Source organism: Pristis pectinata, chromosome 1, assembly GCF_009764475.1.
Source record: "Pristis pectinata isolate sPriPec2 chromosome 1, sPriPec2.1.pri, whole genome shotgun sequence".
NCBI classification, from domain to species: domain Eukaryota; kingdom Metazoa; phylum Chordata; class Chondrichthyes; order Rhinopristiformes; family Pristidae; genus Pristis; species Pristis pectinata.
In genome coordinates this window covers 80,492,100-80,516,111 of record NC_067405.1, presented here as the reverse complement: position 1 = coordinate 80,516,111, position 24,012 = coordinate 80,492,100, and the positions used below count along the sequence as shown (strand labels likewise).

General features: G+C 42.1%; 1 protein-coding gene across 5 annotated transcripts in view; it reads left to right on the top strand.

Annotated features, from left to right (window-relative positions):
* Window positions 1–24,012, top strand: part of LOC127570566 (KAT8 regulatory NSL complex subunit 1-like protein) — a 107,853-nt gene that overhangs the window by 44,732 nt on the left and 39,109 nt on the right. For 3 of the 5 annotated variants that reach the window (XM_052016239.1, XM_052016255.1, XM_052016274.1), the window contains exons 3-6: window positions 15,791–15,932; window positions 18,403–18,573; window positions 18,846–18,958; window positions 21,168–21,357. In XM_052016239.1, the coding sequence (XP_051872199.1) occupies window positions 15,791–15,932; window positions 18,403–18,573; window positions 18,846–18,958; window positions 21,168–21,357 (616 nt within the window). The remainder of the gene's footprint in view (window positions 1–15,790; window positions 15,933–18,402; window positions 18,574–18,845; window positions 18,959–21,167; window positions 21,358–24,012) is intronic. The other 2 variants (XM_052016247.1, XM_052016264.1) reach the window with 2 other exon arrangements.

The window sequence follows — 24,012 nt, the reverse complement described above, 5'->3', positions numbered from 1 at the left end:
GGGTTTCAGGGATAATAGGGGGAAAATGGGATCGATGAGATTGTTCTGAGAGCAGGCATAGACTCGGTAGGCTGAATGGCCTCCTATGCTATAAGCAAATATACAAACATAGAAAACCTACAGCACAATTCAGGCCCTTCAGCCCACAAAGCTGTGCTGAACATGTCCCTACCTTAGAAATTACTAGGCTTACCCATAGCCCTCTATTTTTCTCAGCTCCATGTACCTATCCAAAAGTCTCTTAAAAGACCCTGTCGTATCCGCCTCCACCACCGTTACCGGCAGCCCATTCCACACACTCACCACTCTCTGAGTAAAAAACTTATCCCCGACATCCCCTCTATACCTGCTCCCCAGCACCTTAAACCTATGTCCTCTTGTGGCCACCATTTCAGCCCTGGGGGAAAAGTCTCTGACTATCTGACGATCAATGCCCCTCATCATCTTACATACCTCTATCAGGTCCCCCCTCATCCTCTGTCTCTCCAAGGAGAAAAGGCCAAGTTCCCTCAACCTGCTTTCATAAGGCATGCTCTGCATTCCAGGCAGCATCCTTGTAAATCTCCTCTGCACCCTTTCTATGGCTTTCACATCTTTCCTGTAGTGAAGTGACCAGAACTGAGCACAGTACTCCAAGTGGGGTCTGACCAGGGTCCTATATAGCTGCAACAATACTACTTGGCTCCTAAATTCAATTCCCCAATTGATGAAGGACAATACACCATATGCCTTCTTAACCACAGAGTCAACCTGTGCAGCTGCTTTGAGCGTCCTGTGGACTCGGACCCCAAGATCCCTCTGATCCTCCACACTGCCAAGAGTCCTACCATTAAGACTATATTCTGCCATCATATTTGACCTAGCAAAATGAACCACTTCACACTTATCTGGGTTGAACTGCATCTGCCACTTCTCAGCCCAGCTTTGCATCCTATCTATGTCCCTCTGTAACCTCTGACAGCCCTCTGTACTATCCACAACACCTCCAACCTTTGTGTCATCCCAAAACTTACTAACCCACCCTTCCACTTCCTCATCCAGGTTGTTTATAAAAATCACAAAGAGTAAGGGTCCCAGAACAGATCCCTGAGGTACACCACTGGTCACTGACCTCTACACAGAATACGACCCTTCAGCAACTACTCTTTGCCTTCTGTGGACCAGCCTGTTCTGGATCCACACTGCAATGTCCCCTTGGATCCCATGCCTCCTTACTTTCTCAATAAGCCTTGCAAGGGGTACCTTATCAAATGCCTTGCTGAAATCCATATACACTACATCTACTGCTCTCCCTTCATCGATGTGTTTAGTCACATCCTCAAAAAATACAATCAGGCTCGTAAGGCAGGACCTGCCCTTGACAAAGCCATGCTGACTATTCCTAATCATATGATACCTCTCCAAATGTTCATAAATCCTGCCTCTCAGGATCTTCTCCATCAGCTTACCAACCACTGAAGTAAGACTCACTGGTCTGTAATTTCCTGGGCTATCTCTACTCCCCTTCTTGAATAAGGGAACAACATCCGCAACCCTCCAATCTTCTGAAACCTCTCCTGTCTCCATCGATGATGCAAAGATCATTGTCAGAGGCCCCGCAATCTCCTCCCTCGCCTCCCACAGCAGCCTGGGGTACATCTCATCCGGTCCCGGCGACTTATCCAACTTGATGCTTTCCAAAAGTTTCAGCACCTCTTCTTTCCTAATATCTACATGCTCAAGCTTTTCAGCCTGCTGCAAGTCCTCACTACAATTCCCCAGATATATGAATACAAGTATATGAAAAGAGTAGTTAAAATGCTAAGATAATAAATGCATCCCAATAGCAATAAAAATATCAGGAAATAAAAGGGAGGAACAAGAGGAAAGGTGTTAGGTAATCTAATGGGACTAAAGTTTGACTTGGGGAAATAGGACAGGACAAGTGACTGAGCTATCAGTGGGGAAGCACTTTGGGACCAGTGACCATAGTTCTATTAGTTTTAAATTAGTCATGGAAAAAGACAGATCTGGTCCACAAGTTAAAGTTCTAAACTGAGACAAGGCAAATTTTGGCAGTGTTAGACAGGAACTTGCAAAAGTTGATTGGAGTAGGTTGTTTGCAGGCCCAGGGATGTCTGGCAAGTAGGAGGCTTTTAAAAGTGAAGTAATGAGAGTTCAAGGTCTGCATGTTGTGGGATCAGCGAGATCTGCAAAATCAGCACAATATCATGGACCAAATGGCCTATCCAATGCTGTACTGTTCTGTGTTCCTTTTAGAATGACAGGCAATGCTGGTACAAGTAGGAAACCCTAGATGACAAAGGATGTTGAAGCTCTGGTCAGGAAAAAGGAAGGGGGCATGGGTCAGGTACAGGCAGCTGGAATCAGGTGAATCCTGGGAGGAGTATAGGGGATGCAGGAATACAGTGGCATGCAAAAGTTTGGGCACCCCTGGTCAAAATTTCTGTTACTGTGAATAGCTAAGCAAGTAAAAGATGACCTGATTTCCAAAAGGCATAAAGTTAAAGATGACACATTTCTGTAATATTTTAAGCAAGATTACTTTTTTATTTCCATCTTTTACAGTTTCAAAATAACAAAAAAGGAAAAGGGCCTGAGGCAAAAGTTTGGGCACCCTGCATGGTCAGTACTTAGTAACACCCCCTTTGGCAAAAAGACCCCCTTTTTTCTCCAAACTTTCCTGCGTCCTCACCACAAAATTCAGCGTCAGAAGTTTGCAAAGGAACATCTAAACAAGCCTGATGCATTTTGGAAACAAGTCCTGTGGACTGATGAAGTTAAAATAGAACTTTTGGCCGCAGTGAGCAAAGGTATGTTTGGAGAAAAAAGGGTGCAGAATTTCATGAAAAGAACACCTCTCCAACTGTTAAGCATGGGGGTAGCTTGATCATGTTTTGCGCTTGTGTTGCAGCCAGTGGCACGGGGAACATTTCACTGGTAGAGGGAAGAATGAATTCAATTAAATACCAGCTAATTCTGGAAGCAAACATCACACCGTCTGTAAAAAAAAAAGCTGAATATGAAAAGAGGATGGCTTCTACAACAGGATAACGATCCTAAACGCACCTCAAAATCCACAGTGGACTACCTCAAGAGGCACAAGCTGAAGGTTTTGCCATGGACCTCGCAGTCTCCCCACCTAAACATCATCGAAAACCTGTGGATAGACCTCAAAAGAGCAGTGCATGCAAGACGGCCCAAGAATCTCACAGAACTAGAAGCCTTTTGCAAGGAAGAATGGGCAAAAATCCCCCAAACAAGAACTGAAAGACTCTTAGCTGGCTGCAGAAAGCATTTACAAGCTGTGATACTTGCCAAAGGGGGAGTTACTAAGTACAGGGTGCCCAAACTTTTGCTTCAGGCCCTTTTCCTTTTTTACGTTCTTGTCATCTTTAACTTTATGTCTTTTGGAAATCAGGTCATCTTTTACTCACTCAGCTAATCACAGTAACAGAAATTTTGACCAGGGGTACCCAAACTTTTGCATGCCACTGTATACTTAAGAAGGAAATCGGAAGGACACAAAGAAGGCATGAGATAGCTTTGGCAGAGAGGATTAAGGAGAATACAGAGAGGTTTTATAAGTATATTAAGGAAAAAGAGTAACTAGAGAGAGAATAGGGTCCCTCAAAGACCAAAGTGGACATCTTTGTGTGGAGCTCTGGAGGTGGGCGAGGTCATTGATAAATACTTCTCCTCTGTTTCTAGCATGGAGAAAGACCTGATGACTTTGGAACTTGAGAAAGTTAGTGGAGGTGTCTTGGGCGTAATCCAGCACCACTCCTGCTGTAATGTGGATGTCTTAAAACGTATGAAGGTAGATAATTCTCTAGGGCCTGACCAGGTATATCCAAGAACACTGTGGGAAACTAGAGAAGAAATTGCAGGAGCCCTGGCTGAGATATGTGCATCATCGTTAGTGATGGGTGAAGTGCTGGAGGACTGGGGGGTGGCTAATGTTGTGCCTTTATTTAAGAAAGGCTGCAAAGAAAAACTTGGGAACTATAGATCAGTAAGTCTAACCTCTTTGGAATTTGAGTTTTTTGAAGAAGTAACCACGAAGGCCAATGAGGGCAGGGTGGTAGATGTAGTATATATTATCTTCAGTATAGCATTTGATAAGGTTCCACATGGTAGGCTGCTATGGAAAGTTAAATTGCATGGGATCCAAAGAGAGCTAGCTGATTGGATACACAATTGGCTGGATGGAAGGAAGCAGAGGGTCATGGTGGAAGGTTGTTTTTTGGACTGGAGGCCCGTGACTAGTGGTGTTCCCCAGGGCTTGGTGCTAGGTCATCTATATCAATGATTTGGAAGAGAATGTACAAGGCATGGTTCGTAAGTTTGCACATGATATTAAAACACGTGGTTTCGTAGACAGGGAAGATGATTATCAAGAATTACAGAGGGATCTTGATCAGCTGGGTAAGTGGACCGAGGAAAGGCAAATGGAGCTTAATTCAGTTAAGTGCAAGGTCTTGCATTTTGGGAAGAAAAATCAGGGTAGGACTTTCACAGTGAACGGTAGAACCCTGTAGAACAGAGGGTCCAGAGAGTACAAATACATAATTCCATGAAAGTGGCATCACAGGTAGACAGTGTGGTGAAGACAGTGTGGCACGCTGTCATTCATCAATCAGGGCATTGAGTATACAACTTTATTTATACAGCACGGTAACAGCCCTTCCGGCCCAACAAGCTCGTGCCACCCAATTACACACGTTAACATACTAACCCGTATGTTTTTGGAATGTGGGATGAAATTGGAGCACGCGGAGGAAACCCATGCAGTCATGGGGAGAAAGTTACGCTAACCACCACACTACCATGCCGCCTATAGATGTTGGGATGTTATGTTGCATATGTACAAGACATTGGTGAGGCCTCATTTGGAATATTTGTGTTCACATTTGGTCATGCTATACTGTAGGAAAGATGCCATTAAGCTGGAAAGAGTGCAGAAAAGATTTACAAGGATGTTGCTAGGACTTGAGGGACTGAGTTATAAAGAGAGGTTGAGAGTTTGAGACTTTATTGGAGCGTAGGAGAATGAGGGGTGATCTTATAAAGGTGTATAAAAATCATGAGGGGCATAGGTAGGGTGAATGTGCAGTCTTTTTCCCAGGGTTGGGGTATCAGGATCGAGAGGACATAGGTTTAAGGTGAGAGTTGAAAGATTTAATAGGAACCTAAGGGGCAACTTTTTCACTCAGAGAGTGGTCAGTATATAAGAACATAAGAAATAGGAGTAGAAGTAAGCCATCTGACCTGTCGAGCCTGCTCCACCATTCAATAAGATCGTGACTCAGATCCACCTACCTGCCTTTTCCCCATAACCTTTAATCCCCTACCATGCAAAAATCTATCTCACTGTGTCTTAAATATGTTTAATGAGGTAGCCTCTACTGCTTCCCTGAGCAGAGGATTCCACAGATTCACTACTCTCTGGGAAAAGCAGTTTCTCCACATCTCTATCCTAAATCTATTCCCCTGAATCTTGAGGCTATGTCCCCTAGTTCTAGTCTCACCTACCAGTGGAAACAACCTTCCTGCCTCTCTTATCTATCCCTTTCATAATTTTATATGTTTCAATAAGATCCCCTTTCATTTCTCTGAATTCCAGCGAGTATAGTCCCAGACGACTCAATCTGTCCTCATAGGCTAACCCCCTCATCTTCAGAATCAACCTGGTGAACCTTCTCTGCACTGCCTCCAAAGCCAAAGCCTTTCCTCAAGTAAGGAGACCAGAAGTGCATGCAGTACTCCAGGCATGGCTTCACCAGTACCCTGTACAGTTGCAGCATAACCTCCCTGCTCTTAAATTCAATCCCTTGAGCAATGAAGGCCAACATTCCATTTGTCTTCTTAATAGCCTATTACACCTGCAAACCAACCTTCTGCGATTCATGCACAAGCCCTCTGCACAACAGCATGCTGTAATCTTTCACCATTTAAATAATAATCTGAGCTGCCAGAAGAAGTGGTGGAGGCAGGTACATTGACAACATTTAAAAGGCACTTGGACAGGTACGAAAATAGGAAGGGTTGAGGGGTCTGGGCCAAACGCAGGGAACTGGGACTAGCTTAGATGGGCATCTTGATCAGCATGGACTGGTTGGGCTGAAGGGCCTGTTTCTGTGCTGTATGACTCTATGATTAAGTCTCCTGGGCCAGATGGCTTGCTTCCAAGCAGGCTGCAGTGATGATGGATGCATTGATTGTGATCTTACAAAATTTCCTGCATTCTGGAAGGGTCAAGGTTGGAATACCTCAAATGAATTACCCTTATTCAAGAAAATAGAAAGTTGGAAGAAAATTAGGCCAGCTACACTATCTTGGCACTCAGGATGCATTTCCAGGGACAAGAATGCCGATGGAATCTGCACTGAACGGAGTTGTTCTAACGTGTTTAGAGATGTGTTGCTAACAGAACTTCTGGCTAGGAACTTGGTGTGTTATAGTGCCCTCCTTTTTGCTGCAAGTGCAGGAACATGACATGAACCCCTGGCCAGCAGTGGCAGATTGTTGCTGGGAATGGCAGTGGCTGCTTCTTGTGTTGACAGGCCTTCTGGGTGTGATTGGTATCTGCCCTTCTCTTTGTTTGGCTGTGTAGTTCTCCTAGCTGGAGATACATCGATGGTAACGAGCTCAAGCTACAAAGAAATCTCAGGCTGGGACATCTGTACAGTCAAAGAGATAAGAAAACACCAGCTTCCATTATCTCCAACAGCAGATGAGAGAGACCATAGTATCTGGGCAGAGGGGGGGTTCTTTCTACACATGGGAGATGCGGGGAGAGTGGAGGACAGAGATCAAAGTGAAAGTCGAGTTTATTGTCATATGCACAAGTACATATATGCACAGGTGGAATGAAAAACCACTTGCAGCAGCATCTCAGACATGTAGCATTCACAAAAAAACATAAATTATACATAAATTGTATACAATTTTTAGAAGAAAGGACACAATTAGAACTAAAAAAAAAGTCCATTTTACTGCAAAGTGAACAAAGTGGTCATAGTGTTGCTAAACTGTAGTGATTAGGGTTGTGCCAGTTGGTTCAAGAACCAAATGGTTGAAGGGAAGTAGCTGTTCTGGAACCTGGTGGTGTGGGACTTAAGGCTTCTGTACCACCTGCCCAACAGTAGCTGTGAGAAGATGGCACAGCCCAAATGGTGGGGATCTTTGATGATGGATGTTGCCTTCTTGATGCAGGGCCTCCTGTAGGTACGACCGATGGTGGGAGGGATGTGCCCGTGATCTGCACCAGGCATCTGGCACAGCACAGGGAGAGCAAGAGTTCACACCAAGTTCCTGCAACAACAGTGCGCAGCACAAGGACAGCAAGAGTTTGCACGAGATTCCTGGCACAGCAGCACACAAAATGCAACCAAAACAAATGCCTCGGTTTTAAAATACAATGTGCGACTGGAGAACCAAAAGCATTAGAATGAATCAGCACTTTATAGGGGTACTGCTAAGCAGGGTACCAATGCATTGGGAGAATAATAACAAGACATAGAAAATCGTAAGACAATCAAAGTCAGTGTGGTTTTAGAGGAGCGAGACCATGTTTGACAAGTTCATTAATTTTACTAGCAGAGTGAATAAAAGGAACTGGTAAATGTAATGTATTTGGTGTTACACAAGCCAAGTGTTCACACCAGAGGAATTTGCACATGAAATGAAGAGATGTTGTAGGAGGTAACATAATGGAGTCATAGAGTAATACAGCATGGAAACAGGCCCTTTGGCCCAAATAGTCCATGCCAACCATGGTGCCCACCAAGCTAGTTGCATTTTCCCTCATGATTTCATACACCTCTATAAGGTCATTCCTCAATCTCCTACATTCCAATGAATAAAGCCCTAGCTTGCCCAACTATCCATGTAACTCAGTCCCTCGAATCCTGACAGCATCCTCATAAGTATTCTCTGCACTTTTTCCAGTTTAATGATGTCTTTCCGAGAACAGCATGAGCAAAATTTTACACAATACTCCCAAGTGCAGTCTCACCAACATCTTGTACAACTGCAGCCATGCCTAGAGGATTGACTAATGAAAGCATCAGAGTTGGGGTCATTTTCAGATTTGCAAGTTATAATTTTTGGATCTGTGCTGGGACATCAACTTTCTTTCTTTTTCAATCTTCTTATTAGTTTTCAAATTAGTGCAGATTGATATATAGCATCACTATTTATACATGTAATACAAAGAGATCAGGATAACAATCATGGCATAGATAATCATAAAGAACAATAAAATATAAAAAAACTGTGGATCCAACGATCTCTTAGTAAATGAATATAATATAAAAGAAAGGGAAGAAAAAGATTTATTATATAAATTGAAAGAAAAGGAAAAAAACCCAAATCAATAAGAAAAATTATAAACAATATAAACCAAACAGAAAAATTGCAAAGAAAAACAAACAACAAAAAAAGAAAAAAAAACTGGGCTAAAATTTCTCAGTAGAAACAGAGCAATATTATGTCATCAGCTCCATTCCTTTAAGTTAGAAAGTTATTGAAAGGGGATCTACATCATGTGAAAATATTGAATAAATGGACTCCAAAAATCTTCAAATTTAAATGAAGGATCAACAGTACCACTCCTAATTTTTTCCAAGTTTAAACATGATATAGTTTGAGAAAACCATTGAAAAGTAGTAGGGGGTATTGGATCTTTCCATTTAAGCAAAATGGATCATTTGGCCATTAATGTAACAAAGGCAATCATACAGTTAGCTGAAGGAAATAAATGGCCAGACTCTATCCTTGGTCATCCAAAAATTGCAGTGATAGGATGAAGTTGTAAATCAATCTTCAGTACGTTTGAAATAATGTTAAAAATGTCTTTCCAATATTTTTCCAAAAGAGGACAGGACCAAAACATATGTGTCAAAGAAGCCACATTTGATTTGCATCTGTCACATATAGGATTTATATGGTTATAAAAACGAGCTAGCTTATCTTTGGACATATGGGTCCTGTGAACTACCTTAAACTGTATCAACGAGTGTCTGGCACACATTGAAGATGTATTAAACAAGCTATACAAATGACTTGGTTGAAGGGAGTGAATGTATTATGACCAGATTTGCTGAAGATACAAAATTAGGAGTGAAAACATATTGTTAAGTGGGTAGTTTAAAAGGGGATAGAGATAGGTTAAGTTAATAGGCAAAAGTCTGGCAGATGGAGTACTACGTAGGGAAGTATGAGGTTATCCACTTTGGTAGAGAGGTATAAGGAAACAATATTGTAAAATAGACAGGAACTTGGTTGTGCAGAGTTGTCAGATTTTGATGGGAATAACATCCAATAGTCCACAAAAGCAAGAGGGCATAGGTTTACTGTAAGAGGCAAGAATTTTAAAGGGGATTTGATGGGGAAGTATTTTTTACACAGAAAATTGTTGATATCTGGAATTCATTGCCTGAGGAGGTGGTGATATATATAATCACTCTGTTTAAGAAACATTTAGATAGGCACTTCAAAATCGTTGAATTTGGAGCGGGAGGGCTGCGAGTAGAACGGTCGAGGATTTCCAGAAGAGAAGCTAAGTTCTTTTTAATTATATTTACTACTCGAGAAAGGAGAGGCAAGACTGCGCAGGCGCGTGACGTCAGCCAGTTGAGTGTGAAAGGTTTACAAGGAAGACTGCCATATCTAGCAGGCAGCGTTCAGAGTGGGCAGCGGAGTGAGAGGTAGCAGAGTGATTGGGCTTTGACTCAATGGGCTTAGGCAGTAATGGGCTTAGGAGGTAACGGGGCGAGGCGAGGTAGGTTTACCTGTGCTAATTGCAGAAAGGAAGTAGTATGAGTGTGACGCTAGTTGTCTGTGCTCGGTGTCAGATGTGGGAGATCCTGGAGTCTCCTAGCCTCCCGGACGACCACATCTGCACCTGGTGTGTCGAGCTACAGCTCCTAAGGGACCGCGTTAGGGAACTGGAGAGGCAGCTCGATGACCTTCATCTGGTCAAGGAAGAATGAGGAGGTGATAGAAAGGAGTTATAGGCAGGTGGTCACACCGGGGCCACGGGAGTCAGGCAAGTGGGTCACAGTCAGGAGGGGGAAGGGGAAGAGTCAGGTACCAGAGAGTACCCCTGTGGCTGTACCCCTTGACAATAAGTACTCCTGCTTGAGTGCTGTTGGGGGTGACAGCCTACCTGGGGGAAGCAACAGTGGCAGTGTCTCTGGCACAGAGTCCGGCCCTGTGGCTCAGAAGGGTAGGGAAGGAGAGAGGAGGGCACTAGTGATGGGGGACTCTATAGTTAGGTGGGCAGACAAGCGATTCTGTGGATGCAAGAAAGAAACTCGGAAGGTAGTTTGCCTCCCAGGTGCCAGGGTCCGGGATGTTTCAGATCGCGTCCAAGATATCCTGAAGGGGGAGGGAGAACAGCCAGAGGTCATGGTACATATTGGTACCAACGACGTAGGTAGGGAAAAGAATGAGGTCCTGGAAAAAGACTATAGAGAATTAGGAAGGAAGTTGAGAAGCAGGACCTCAAAGGTAGTAATTTCCAGATTACTGCCTGTGCTAAGTGACAGTGGGTATAGGAACAGAATGAGGAGGAGGTTAAATGCATGGCTGAGGGATTGGAGTAAGGAGCAGGGATTCAGATTTCTGGATCACTGGGGCCTCTTTTGGGGCAGGTATGACCTGTTCAAAGAGGACGGGTTGCACTTGACTCCCGGGGGACCAATATCCTGGCGGGGAGGTTCGCTAAGGCTACTGGGGAGAGTTTAAACTAGAATTGTTGGGGGGTGGGATCCGAACTGGAGAGACTGGGGAAGAGGCGTTTGGCTCTCAAATAGAGAAAGCTAGTAGTTACGATAGGCAGGTGATAGAGAAGGGACGTGCTCAGACAGGTTTGAGATGTGTCTATTTTAACGCAAGGAGTATTGTGAACAAGGTGGATGACCTTAGAGCTTGGATCAATACTTGGAGCTATGATGTGGTGGCCATTATGGAGACTTGGATGGCTCAGGGACTGGAATGGTTGCTTCAAGTGCCGGGTTTTAGATGTTTCAGAAGGGACAGGGAGGGAGGTAAAAACGGTGGGGGAGTGGCAATGTTGATCAGAGATAGTGTCACGGCTGCGGAAAAGTTGGAGGTCGTGGAGGGGCTGTCTATGGAGTCTCTGTGGGTTGAGGTTAGGAACAGGAAGGGGTCAATAACTTTACTGGGTATTTCTTATAGGCCGCCCAATAGTAACAGGGATATTGAGGAGTAGATAGGAAAGCAGATCCCAGAAAGGTGTGAGAATAACAGAGTTGTTGTGATGGGGGATTTTATTTCCCAAACATCGATTGGCATCTCCAGACAGTGAGGGGTTTAGATGGGGAGGAGTTTGTTAAGTGTGTTCAGGAAGGATGCTTGACGCAATATGTAGATAGGCCTACAAGAGGAGAGGCTGTGCTTGATTTGGTATTGGGAAATGAACCTGGTCAGGTGTCAGATCTCTCAGTGGGTGAACATTTTGGTGATAGTGATCATAATTCTATCTCCTTTACGTTAGCACTGGAGAGAGATAGGAACAGACAGACTAGAAAGGTGTTTACTTGGAGTAAAGGGAATTATGAGGCTCTCAAGCAGGAAATTGGAAGATTAAATTGGGAACAGATGTTCTCAGGGAAAAGTACGGAAGAAATGTGGCAAATATTCAGGGGATATTTGTGTGGAGTTCTGCATAGGCATGTTCCAGTGAGACAGGGGAGTCACGAGAGGATACAGGAACCGTGGTGTACAAAGGCTATAATAAATCTAGTCAAAAGGAAAAGAAAAGCTTACAAAAGGTACAGAGAGCTAGGTAATGTTAGAGATCTGGAAGAGTATAAGGCTAATAGGAAGGAGCTTAAGAAGGAGATTAGGAGAGCCAGAAGGGGGCATGAGAAGTCCTTGGCGGGCAGGATTAAGGAAAACCCCAAGGCATTCTACAAGGATGTGAAGAGCAAGAGGATAAGATGCAAAAGAATAGGGCCTATCAAATGCAGCACTGGGAAAATGTGTACGAATCCAGAAGAAATGGCGGAGGTACTTAATGAATACTTTAAGTCAGTATTCACTACGGAAAAAGATCTGGGGGATTGTAGTGGGGACTTGCAGCAGGCTGAAAAGCTTGAGCATGTAGATATTAGGAAAGAAGAGGTGCTGAAACTTTTGGAAAGCATCAAGTTGGCTGAGTCACCGGGACCGGATGAGATGTACCCTAGGCTGCTGTGGGAGGCGAGGGAAGAGATTGCGGAGCTTCTGACGATGATCTTTGCATCGTTGATGGAGACGGGAGAGGTTCCGGAAGATTGGAGGGTTGCTGATGTTGCTCCCTTATTCAAGAAAGGGAGTAGGGATAGCCCAGGGAATTATAGACCAGTGAGTTACCTCAGTGGTTGGTAAGCTGATGGAGAAGATCCTGAGAGGCAGGATTTATGAACATTTGGAGAGGTATAATATGATTAGGAATAGTTAACATGGCTTTGTCAAGGGCAGGTCCTGCCTTACGAGCCTGATTGAATTTTTTGAGGATGTGACTAAACACATCGATGAAGGGAGAGCAGTAGGTGTAGTGTATATGGATTTCAGCAAAGTGTTTGATAAGGTACCCCGTGCCAGGCTTATTGAGAAAGTAAGGAGGCATGGGATCCAAGGGGGCATTGCAGTGTGGATCCAGAACTGGCTGGCCCACAGAAGGCAAAGAGTAGTTGTTGAAGGGTCGTATTCTGCATAGAGGTCGGTGACCAGTGGTGTACCTCAGGGATCTGTGCTGGGACCCTTGCTCTTTGTGATTTTTATAAACGACCTGGATGAGGAAGTGGAGGGATGGGTTAGTAAGTTTGCGGATGACACAAAGGTTGGGGGTGTTGTGGATAGTTTGGAAGGCTGTCAGAGGTTACAGAGGGACATAGATAGGATGCAAAGTTGGGCTGAGAAGTGGCAGATGCAGTTCAACCCAGATAAGTGTGAAGTGGTTCATTTTGCTAGGTCAAATATGATGGCATAATATAGTATTAATGGTAGGATTCTTGGCAGTGTGGAGGATCAGAGGGATCTTGGGGTCCGAGTCCACAGGACACTTAAAGCGGCTGCGCAGGTTGACTCTGTGGTTAAGAAGGCATATGGTGTATGGTCCTTCATCAATCGGGGAATTGAATTTAGGAGCCATGAGGTATTGTTGCAGCTATATAGGTCCCTGGTCAGACCCCACTTGGAGTACTGTGCTCAGGTCTGGCCACCTCACTACAGGAAGGATGTGGAAGCCATAGAAAGGCTGCAGAGGAGATATACAAGGATGCTGCCTGGAATGCGGAGCATGCCTTATGAAAGCAGGTTGAGGGAACTCAGCCTTTTCTCCTTAGAGCGACGGAGGATGAGGGGGGACCTGATAGAGGCATATAAGATGCTGAGAGGTATTGATCAGGTAGATAGTCAGAGGCTTTTCCCCAGGGCTGAAATGTTGGCCACAAGAGGACATAGGGTTAAGGTGCTCGGGAGTAGGTATAGAGGAGATATCAGGAGTAAGTTTTTTACTCAGAGAGTGGTGAGTGCGTGGAATGGGCTGCTGGCAACAGTGGTGGAGTCAGATGCAATAGGTTCTTTTAAGAGACTGTTGGATAGGTACGTGGAGCTATGGGTAAGCCTAGTAATTTCTAGGGTAGGGACATATCAAAGTTGCCTATGACTGCATGATCTCAGCAATATTCGGGCAAGGGCTGAAAAGTGGCAAGTAACAATTGTTTTACGCAATTGCCAACAGACGGCCATGACCAACCCTATACCTATGACACTTATCAGCATTACTATCACCACATCACCATAACGTACCCAGGGGTCACCATTGGCTAGAATTATGCTGTAGGAATAAAATCTGGTCAGAGTCTGGGTTTTCTGTGGAGAGCAACTCACCTTCCAACTCTTACAAGGCATGACTGTGAAGTGTAATGGAATGCTCTCCACCTCTATAAGTGAGTGCAACTCCAACCATACTCCACTATTCAGGAAGCTCAACTATAAACAAGACAAAGCAGTTCAGTTGATGGGGTCCCCATTTATGACACTGAATATTCACTCCCTCCACTTTCAGCACGTAATGAATGCAGTTACTTGCTGAGTCTACTGTGACAGGTAATTCTGTGACCAGCATCATATACAAGGATAAAAGTAGTGGTTGCATTGGAAATACCACCACTCACTGGTCTACCCCAAGTCACACATTATATATATCATCATTGCTGGGTCTAAATCCTGAAACTCCTTACCAGTAGCATTGTAGGGGTACATTCACCACAACTGCAGCTATTCAAGAAGGTGGTTTACCATCACCTTTTCAGAGGAGATTAAAAATGGATAAAATCTAATCCCATTATTAAAAGCAATCTGCTTTTTCAATGATTCCTTGGTACTATGAATCAATTTTATTTTAGTGAGATCCAACAGTGGTACATGGATAAGAAGGGTTTAGAGGGATATGGGCCAAATGCAGGTAAATGGGACAAGTTTAGATGGGAATCTTGTTCGGCATGGAACAGTTGGGCCAAAGGGCCTGTTTCCATACTGTATGACTCTGACATGTTCGGCACAGCTTTGTGGGCCGAAGGGCCTGAATTGTGCTGTAGTTTTTCTATGTTTCTATAATGCCCTGAAAGTGGCATCACAGGTAGACAGGGTTGTAAAGAAGGCTTTTGGTATCCTGGCATTCATAAATCAAAGTATTGAGTATAGGAGTTGGGATGTTTTGTTGAGGTTGTATGAGACATTGGTGAGGCCACATTTGGAGTATTCTGCGCAGTTCTGGTCACCTGACTATAGGAAGGATATCAGTAGGATTGAAAGAGTACAGAGAAGATTTAACTAGAATGTTGCCGGGTCTTCAGGAGTTGAGTTACAGGGAAAGATTGAACAGGTTAGGACTTTATTCCTTGGAGCATAGAAGAATGAGGGGAGATTTGAAAGAGATTTACAAAGTTATGAGGGGTATGACAGAGTAAATGCGAGCAAGCTCTTTCCACCTAGATTAGGAGCGATAAGTATGAGAGGACATGGCTTTAGGGTGAAAGGGGAAAGATTTAGGGGGAACATTGGGGGGAACTTAGAAGTGGGAGTATAGAACGAGCTGCCATCTGACGTGGTAAATGCGGGCTCACTCTTAAGTTTTAAGAATAAATTGGATAGATACATGGACGGGAGAGGTCTGGAGGGTTATGGACTGAGTGCAGGTCAATGGGACTAGCAGAATAAATTTTCGGCACAGACTAGAAGAACCAAATGGCCTGTTTTCTGTGCTGTAGTGTTTTATGGTTCTAATAGGAAAGGCATAGAAGATTACAGACCTAATACGGGCAAATAGAATTAGTGCCAAAAGGTAGTGGGCTGAAGGACTTATTTCTGTGCTGTGTAACTCTGACTCTATAAATGCTGTCTCTCCTGTGTGTGTATTGGTATTTATGAAGTACTGATCTTCAGCAATTGTCAGAAGATTTTAAGTCTCTATTTAAAAAATAGGTACTTTAATTTGGTGGAACCTAAAGCATCATGTAATCCAAAAATTTAACAAAATATTCACATCTATGAAAGTGATCAAAGATTTTAAGATTTATTCCTTTATATTTTAATTTAACTGTCAGATCTGAATTTCTGATTTAATTTGCTTTGTATATATTTGTCAATCTGTATAACCTTATTGCATTGAAATAAAGCTTTAAATTTTGAAAAATCATTGCTTTTTGGAGTTAGCTACAAAATATAAATTACAGCTAAATAAAAGGATTTATAATGTCTTGTTTTACAGCAAGCACCAATCAGAATGGGGATGGGCTGCTGATCGAGCCAAAATTGCAAGTCGATGGACGTGGCTTCAGGCACAGATATCAGAGCTGGAGTATAAGATACGACACATGAACGACATCTACAGGCACATGCGTTCCACCAAGGTAGAGATCAAGTCAAAATCATGGTTTTTAATTCAACAAATTTGAAGAAAATAGTTAATGTGATTTATGCCAGTCCATTTGAGAACATGATTTCATCCACTGTGGTTCATTGGCACACTGGTATTTTGTCTCAAGTTTATTAAATGTGGGCATTGTGCAATGTTATCAAGCCATTAGGCATAACAGCTAGATGTAGAGTGAAGCTCCCTTCCCACTGCCTTTGTCTCACCAACTACCTCAGAAGATTATTTTCTACGGTATTAATGTAGAAATTTCCCACATCAGTCATCATGCTATTGTCAGTTATCTCCAAATGATTTGGCCCATAGGGAGCTTAAGTGGGATTTCTAAACTTTTTCTCATGGAGTCAAAGCCGCCTTTTTGTGTCAAGTGCCTTTTTTTTAAACATCTATTTCAGCGGTATTTTTCTTCCAAATTCTTTGTACTTCCATTGATAGAGCAATTTATTTCATCAATGGATTTGATTTCTATCCCTTAATATATCAGAAATTCAGATGAGCATTATTGAAATCAATTTTGTCAAACCAAATGCAATATTATGGGATATTGCCAAAAGCTTGGCTGGAGAGGATGGTTTAAAGAAGGGAAGAGATAAAAGTTGGAGGGAGTTCCAGAGCATTTGGACATGGCACACCTGCAAATCTTGAAGTAATTGAAGTCAGGAATGAGCAAGAGGCCAGAACTGAAAAAGTTCAGTCATCTCAAATCTCAGACTGGAAGAGATTAGAGTTGGTAACTAGGGAGGAACTTGAAAACAAGGATGAGAATTTTAATATTGAAGCATTCCTTAACTGAGAGTCAATGTAGGTCAACAACCACCAGCACAATGGGTGATTTACATTTGGTGTGTGTAAGTTGAGAGTTCTGAACAATATCAAATTTACTCAGAGAGGAACTTGGGAAGCTGCCTGGCAGTGTGTTGAAGTCGTCAAGTCAGGGGTGAGGATTTCAGCAACATGAACAACAGGTTGTTCCAGCTAAGTGTGAGGTGTTGCACTTTGGGAAATCAAATGTAAAGGGACAGTACACAGTTAATGGCAAGACCCTTAGCAGTGTTGATATACAGAGGGATCTAGGGGTCCAGAGGGATCTAGGGGTCCAAGTCCATAGCTCCCTGAAAGTGGCTGCACAGGTTGATTTGGTGGTAAAGAAGGCATATGGTTGAGTCTTTGAGTTCAAGAGTCAGGAAGTTATGTTGCAGCTTTATAAAACTCTGGGTAGGCTGCATGTGGAGTATTGCATTCAATTCTGGTTGCCCCATTATAGGAAGGATGTGAAGGCTTTGGAGAGGATGCAGAAGAGGTTTACCAGGATGCTGCCCGGATTAGAGGGCATATGCTATAAGAAAAGGTTGGATAAACTTGGGTTATTTTCTCTGGAGCAGCTGAAGCTGAGGAGAGACCTGATAGAAGTTTATAAGATTATGAGAGACATAGATAGACAGCCGGTATCTTTCCCCAGGGTCGAAATGTCTAATGCTAGGGGAAATGCATTTAAGGTGAGAGGGGCTAAATTCAAAGGAGATGCATGAGGCAAGTTTCTTAATAGAGAGTGGTGGGTGCCTGGGATGCACTGCCAAGGGTGGTAGTGGAAGCAAATACGATAGAGGCATTTAAGAGGCTCTTAGATTGGCACGTGAATGTGCAAAGAATGGAGGGATATGGACTCTGTGTAGGCAGAAGGGATTAGTTTAGTTAGGCATTTAATTACTAGTTTAATTAATTCGGCACAACATCGTGGGCCGAAGGGCATGTTCCTGTGCTGTACTGTTCTGAGTCCTAGATGAGCTGAGGCAGAGATGATGTTAAGTGGCCTTATTGGTGTGGAAATAGGCAGTTTTAGTGATGGGTGAGATTGAAGGTAAAACCTCATCAAGCAGTGAAAACAACACTAAGGCTAAGAGCATTCTGGTCCATTTTCAGATGGCTGTCAGGGAGATTAATATAGTTAATGACTAACGGGTTGTGAAGAGGACTAAACACATTGGCTCATGTACAGTTGAAAACAAAAGGCTGTAGCTGTACACATTGTTTGATATTCTAGTTCAGTTGGAAACAATACCTTGCGCTGTGGTTCTAAGCTCTGTAGATCAGTTAACTTCCAGGCCTCATCTCTCTGGTCTGTGAGTAAACTGCTCTTGCTCAGTACTGCAGTTGCCTTGAGACTTGAGGTGGAAGAGTAAAACCTGCGAGGGTTTTCTCTCATTTTGATTACTCATTAATCCTGTTGGAAAGTAGATATTGGTTGAGGATAAGATTGGACTTGTCTGTCCTAACTCATTGTCTGGGATCTCATTTGCAGAAGATCACGTTGGGCAACGGAAGCAGTATATTTTTAATTTGTGTAGTCTTGAAAATAATCTTTTTGAAGATCACTTTGCTGGCTATTGAAGCTGTTTGATAAACCAATTGTTTTCTAACACCAGCCATTCTTTGTAATCGTTGTCTAGGAAATGGTAATCCTGGATGATTCGCAGCCTTCCAAGACAGAAGCAGCAGTTTTATTAGTTGCAGCAGAGAATAATAAAACTCCTGCAGAGATGATATATTCAACTCTGGATTGCAATTTGGAAATGTCACCAAGCAGCCCTTCACTTCTTCTAAGGAATATAGATAAACAGGTAGAAAGAAAATGTCTAAAAGTTTAAACTGGAACCAGTTGATTATATGCACTGCCAGGAGTGGTCTGTTATAATGCGTCACAGTCTTTTTATGCAAAAACATGTTGAATAAGTGAGGTAAAGAAAGGGTTTTGTAAAAATTGTCTCTAGTTCAAGATGTATGTTAAGGATAGTTCAACCTAGAAAATTGCTGTTTAGGTATTTGCTTCACATTCACCGAATTGTGCGCTTAGAGGCAGAAGTTGAAAGGATTGTTTATTAATTGCCTGCAGAGTGCACAGCTAACAGAATCAGTCAACAGTTTGATTCCTCCACTCAATTTATCTCCTGCTTCTTCTCCTGTATCCTGTAAGGCATGCAACCGTCTTGAGGCCCCCACCTGCAGGTAAGGCACTTGTTTTTTCATCTCTTTAACAGTCACATTGGTAATTTATTTTACATGAGAATGGGTGGCACAAATGATTAATAAATGCATCTGGTGTCAAAGTTGAATATCACACTTGTCAATGTGGTATTAATCAAGTACAACAACCCTGGTTAAATGGTATCTGAGTAGGAGGTGTAAAATGCATGTCTTTAAACTGAAAATGTATTTAAATGAATTGATACTGTCTAGTTCTTTTTGATCTCCTGCAATGTCCTAGTTCTTCTGTGTTATGATGGTATCTGTAGAGACTGCATTGCATTGATCCTGAGATGGAGTGCTGTGACTAGCTTTGTCATCGTGATTAGTACATCTTCCTTAAAGCATCTATCAATAATCCTGTCCAGAAGGCAACCCATAACAAAGTAGAAATCATTGTATACCAAGCACAAATCTAATTGCATTTTTACAAGTACTTGAACTGTTTAATTTTCTCCCAAAGACCATAGCTTCTGAAAGCCAAGGAGTTCAAAAGACAATAAAAGTAATTAATGGATTTAGATCATCAAGCTGCTGCTCAGGCTCAGGGAGGTCAGACTGAAAGAAAAATTAGCATGAATACAATTTATATTTGACATGTGAAGTGAGTATATGGTAGAAATTAGTTAGGAACCTACAAATTTGATTCCGAAGGTATTTTCATATATTTCAGACTTCAGTCAGTCATGTTGCTGTACTACATTTAGGTATGAATAATGCGTTCAGTTTCCCAAGTGAGTAGAGTTGTGGAATGCATCTCAGCTTCACTTAAAATTGAATATCAGTGTGCATCATATTCTGTCACCAATTCACCATTATTACAATGTCGACATTGGAACTCGCTTAACAAGAACTTGAGGTGTTCACAAGATAGTCTTGCTGTAAAATACCCGAAAATGTTATGTATTGTTGCATAAGGTTTGGGAGATTTTAATAATATACCAACTATAATTACTCTAGTCTGATAAAACCTACTTTTATGAATGTGGATTGTAAATTCCTCATTTACTTTGGAAAATAATTAATATTTTCCATTTCTGTCCATCTTTATTTAGTATTTTGTTAAATATTTTAAAAAAGCTGCTTATGTTGTCCTTTTTACTTGGTTTGCTGTTTCTGGGAATTATTTAAAATGGTTAACTTGTCAGCCAGCTTAATAACTTTGCAGTTGCTGAATTGAAAGGTTCCCACTTTGAAGTTGAACAGCAGTGTCAGAGGAGAAGCCAATGCCACAGAGGTTAGCAGTTCTCCTTGGCTAGCAGTCTTTGAGCTCAGTTGCAAGCATCATTGCTTCACTGCTGACTGCAAAATCCAGGCCTATGAGTCATGGCCACCAGGCTACAATCAGAACAGCATGTTTTCTGGACCCAGAAAGGCCAGTGATCATGTTAAGGTGATAGCCAAGAAGACTGCTGCTTTAAATTACACCTTTTCCGGAGCAAGAGTGGGTTTATATTGAGCTGAAATTTTCTCAGTTTAAATTATGCTGACATTTACACCAGCTTCCCTGTCAATTCAGTCAATGGCAACATGTAGAAACTTCCTAGGAACCTTGTTAATTACCATCTAAATGTAAAACAAGTATAAATTGCAATAACATGCAGGGCTTGAGGGTCGCACTTCCTCCTTTAATTCCTCTTCATTTGTTTTAATATTATGAAAGTTAAGGTGTGCAGACAAACCCATTGTTTATATGCATTAGGCAAAGCACATTTATCAAAATGTACTTTGGGAGGTTTAATCTTTTTAATGTAACAAATTCTGATGCAACATAAAAGCATATGCAAACTACAATGCCTGTTTCAGGAAGCAGAAAGAAAACAAACTGACAGCTGAAACTTCTGTAACATTGTAAATCAGGATCTGCTGCTTGTAGCAATGGAAAGGAAATTGTGCATCACTTATAAAAGTTCACTGTGATTGCTTGCTTTAAAGTACTGCAGAATGTTAATCAATTCAGGCCTGCTGTGCTTAGAATTTCGTACTTTCAAATTTGTACCTGTTGAGAGCCACAGTGTAGTTTTACCATGCATGATAAATAGGGTGAAAATGACCATTTCTGTCATTGATGTAAGTACCTACAATCATTTGTTTTTTGCAATAGTTGCATCCTTTTGAAATATTTCTATAAAGAAAGAAAATAATTTCTTCTGAATAAGTTACAATACTTAAAAATAACTGTGGCTGTTAGTATTTTAGGTGATAATGAGCCTAATTCTTCGAACAATCCTGGTCCTGAGGAAATTCTATTCAAGAAAAAGCAGCTGGAGAGGACTGGTCAACAGCTTCTTTCTACAAATGACACATCAGCAAGAGTTAGGCCTCTTCGGACGCACAATAAACGCAGACTCTTCTTTTCTGTTTATAATGCAAATAGAAAGGTAAGTTGAACTGCTTAAATGTAGCAGAAAAACCATTTATGATTTGTGGTCAAAGCTTCCAATTTTTTAATAGGAATTTTGTATTTATTAAAATAATTTTAGGATTGGAATTCTCCCATTTCGCATGTCAAGAGCTAAATTATGGGTGGTTTTCGATAGTCGTCCCACACTCCATAGGTACAAGAGTAAAACATATTTTAATTAGGACAGAGGCAGGAATCATTTATTTCAACAGTCTGCGCTGCAACAGACTCAGGGCCTAGAAATAAATATGTGTGTGATTCCCCATCACACTCAAACTCCACTCAAACTCCACTCATTTTTTTTCTTTTCAGAAATGGAAGTATTCTACTAGTGCAGTAGTTCCCAATCTTTTTCGTTCAAAGCCCCACATTCACACTTAATCACACTCAGTAAAATCACCCACTACTCTTGAATAACGCCTGTCATGAGCTGCTTCTTGTAAGGAGCTAGGGCTGCCTTAGGAGTTCTGCTGCCTGCTAGCACCCCTATGCTATCTGCCTCTGTCACTACCCCAGTAGTGCATTCCAGGCCCCCACCACTCTCTGTGTAAAACTTGCCTATAATTGATGTGGCTTATATAGTTTTGATGCCTATACCAGGAGTAAAGAGCAGAATCTTCAAAGCTCCAAATCTGCCTGATCTGATTGAATTTTTTTGAGGAGGTAAAGTGTATTGATGAGGGCAGTACAGTTGCTGTGGTTTACATGGACTCCAGTAAGGTTTTCAACATGGTCCCACGTGCGAGACTGGTAGAAGAGGTTAGCGCCCAAGGGATCCAGGGCTAGTTGGAAAAGTGGATCCAAAATTGGCTTGGCAATAGGGGATTGGGTGACAGTAGAGGGTTGTTTTTGTGATTGGATGCCTATGACCAGTGGTGTTCGACAGGGATTATTGCTGCGACCCTTGCTGTTTGTAGCATACGTGAATGATTTGGATGTCAATGTAAATGGCAAAATCAGTAAGTTTGCAGATGACACGAAGATTGATGGAGTTGTTGACAGTGTGGAAGATAGTTGTAGGGTGATAGCAATGTGTCGGTGATATGGACTAAGAAAGGGCAGATGGTATTTATTCGGGATACATGTGAGGTATTGCATTTTGGGAGTACTAATGAGGCTAGGGCATACACCATGAATGGTGAGGTCCAAGGGAGTATTGAGGAACAGAGGGAACTTGGTGTGCAAGTCTAAAGATCCTTAAAGGTAGCAGTGCAGGTGGACAAAATGGTTATGAAATCATGTGGAATGCTGGCAATTAGTTGGGGCAATGAATACAAGAGCAGGGAGGTCATGCTCCAACTTTATAAAACATTGGTCAGACCTCAGCTGGAGTACTGTGTGCAGTTCTGGTCACCACATGATAGAAAAGATGTGATAGTGCTGGAGAGGCTGCAAAGGAGGTTCACCAGGATGCTGCCCGGGATGGAGCAGTTCAGTTATGAAGAGAGACTGGAGGAAGCTGAGGAAACATGATTGAGGTATATAAAATTAAGGGGTATACATGGGCGAGACTGCAGGAATCTTTTCCCCTTATCAAAGCTGAATAGAATTAGAGGACATAGATTTAGGCTAACGGTAAGAGTTTTTGAGGGGATTTTTCACGCAGAGTGGTGAGTACCTGAAAAGCTCTAACAGAGAGATTGGTAGAAGCAGAGTCACTAACAGCATTTAAGAAGTGTCCATGTGAGCTCTTGAATCATCCAGTCATCGAAGGGTACAGGCCAAGTGCAGGAAGATGGGATTAATACAGATGGGCGACCACATGGCAATATGGCAACAGTGTCTCTTGGAAGACTGTGGAAACAATACCTAGTCTCCTGTAGCATCATCAAAGTGGAGACTGTACTGTTCATCTACTGAGTCATCCGGAGGTTTGCTCTTCATTGTTGACTTAAAATCCAGTTTCGTTTGAGGCATCTCAATTTGTTTAAATAATTACAGGTATTCCCTGATGTAAACTTCTCAACTGTTTTAATCTGTTGGGAAGGAGGAGACAGATAATTCTAGTTTAATGGAATATTTTAGTGGGCTTGATATTAAAATTATCCTTTTTACATCTTTAACATCAAAGTAGCAATTATTAGGAATAGAAAAGTGTTATGAGGGTCCGACAGTGTATCCTTGTTCACAGTAATTGACATTAGCGTAGACTCTCATTGTATCCCATACCTCTTTCATGAAGATATATTGTACACTCCAGCAGCCTTCTCTGGTAATTTATTCAAAACCCAATTACATTTTAAATACATCAAAAAAGGACTGCTTGACTTCCCTCATTCTCCTAGAAAGCATTTTTTGTCCCACTTCATGGATTTTGAAAAGTGAGTAGAAATTTGGTCACCAAGATCTTAAGTTTGCCACAGTTGCAATGCTTAATGTGTGAGATCATCTTACTTTAGAATTATTTGGACATAGTTGCATCTCTGGATCAGTGAATTTATTCAATATGTAGCTGTACCATGCAGAACAAAAAATATTGAATCCATAGTTTCCTTTAAAGTGAAAATCAAAAAAACTGCAGATGCTGGAAATCTGAAGTAAAAACAATGCTGGAAGTAACACAGCAGATCAGGCAGCAGTTATGGAGAGAGAAACAGGATTAATATTTCAGATGGTTACCTGTTTTATCTTC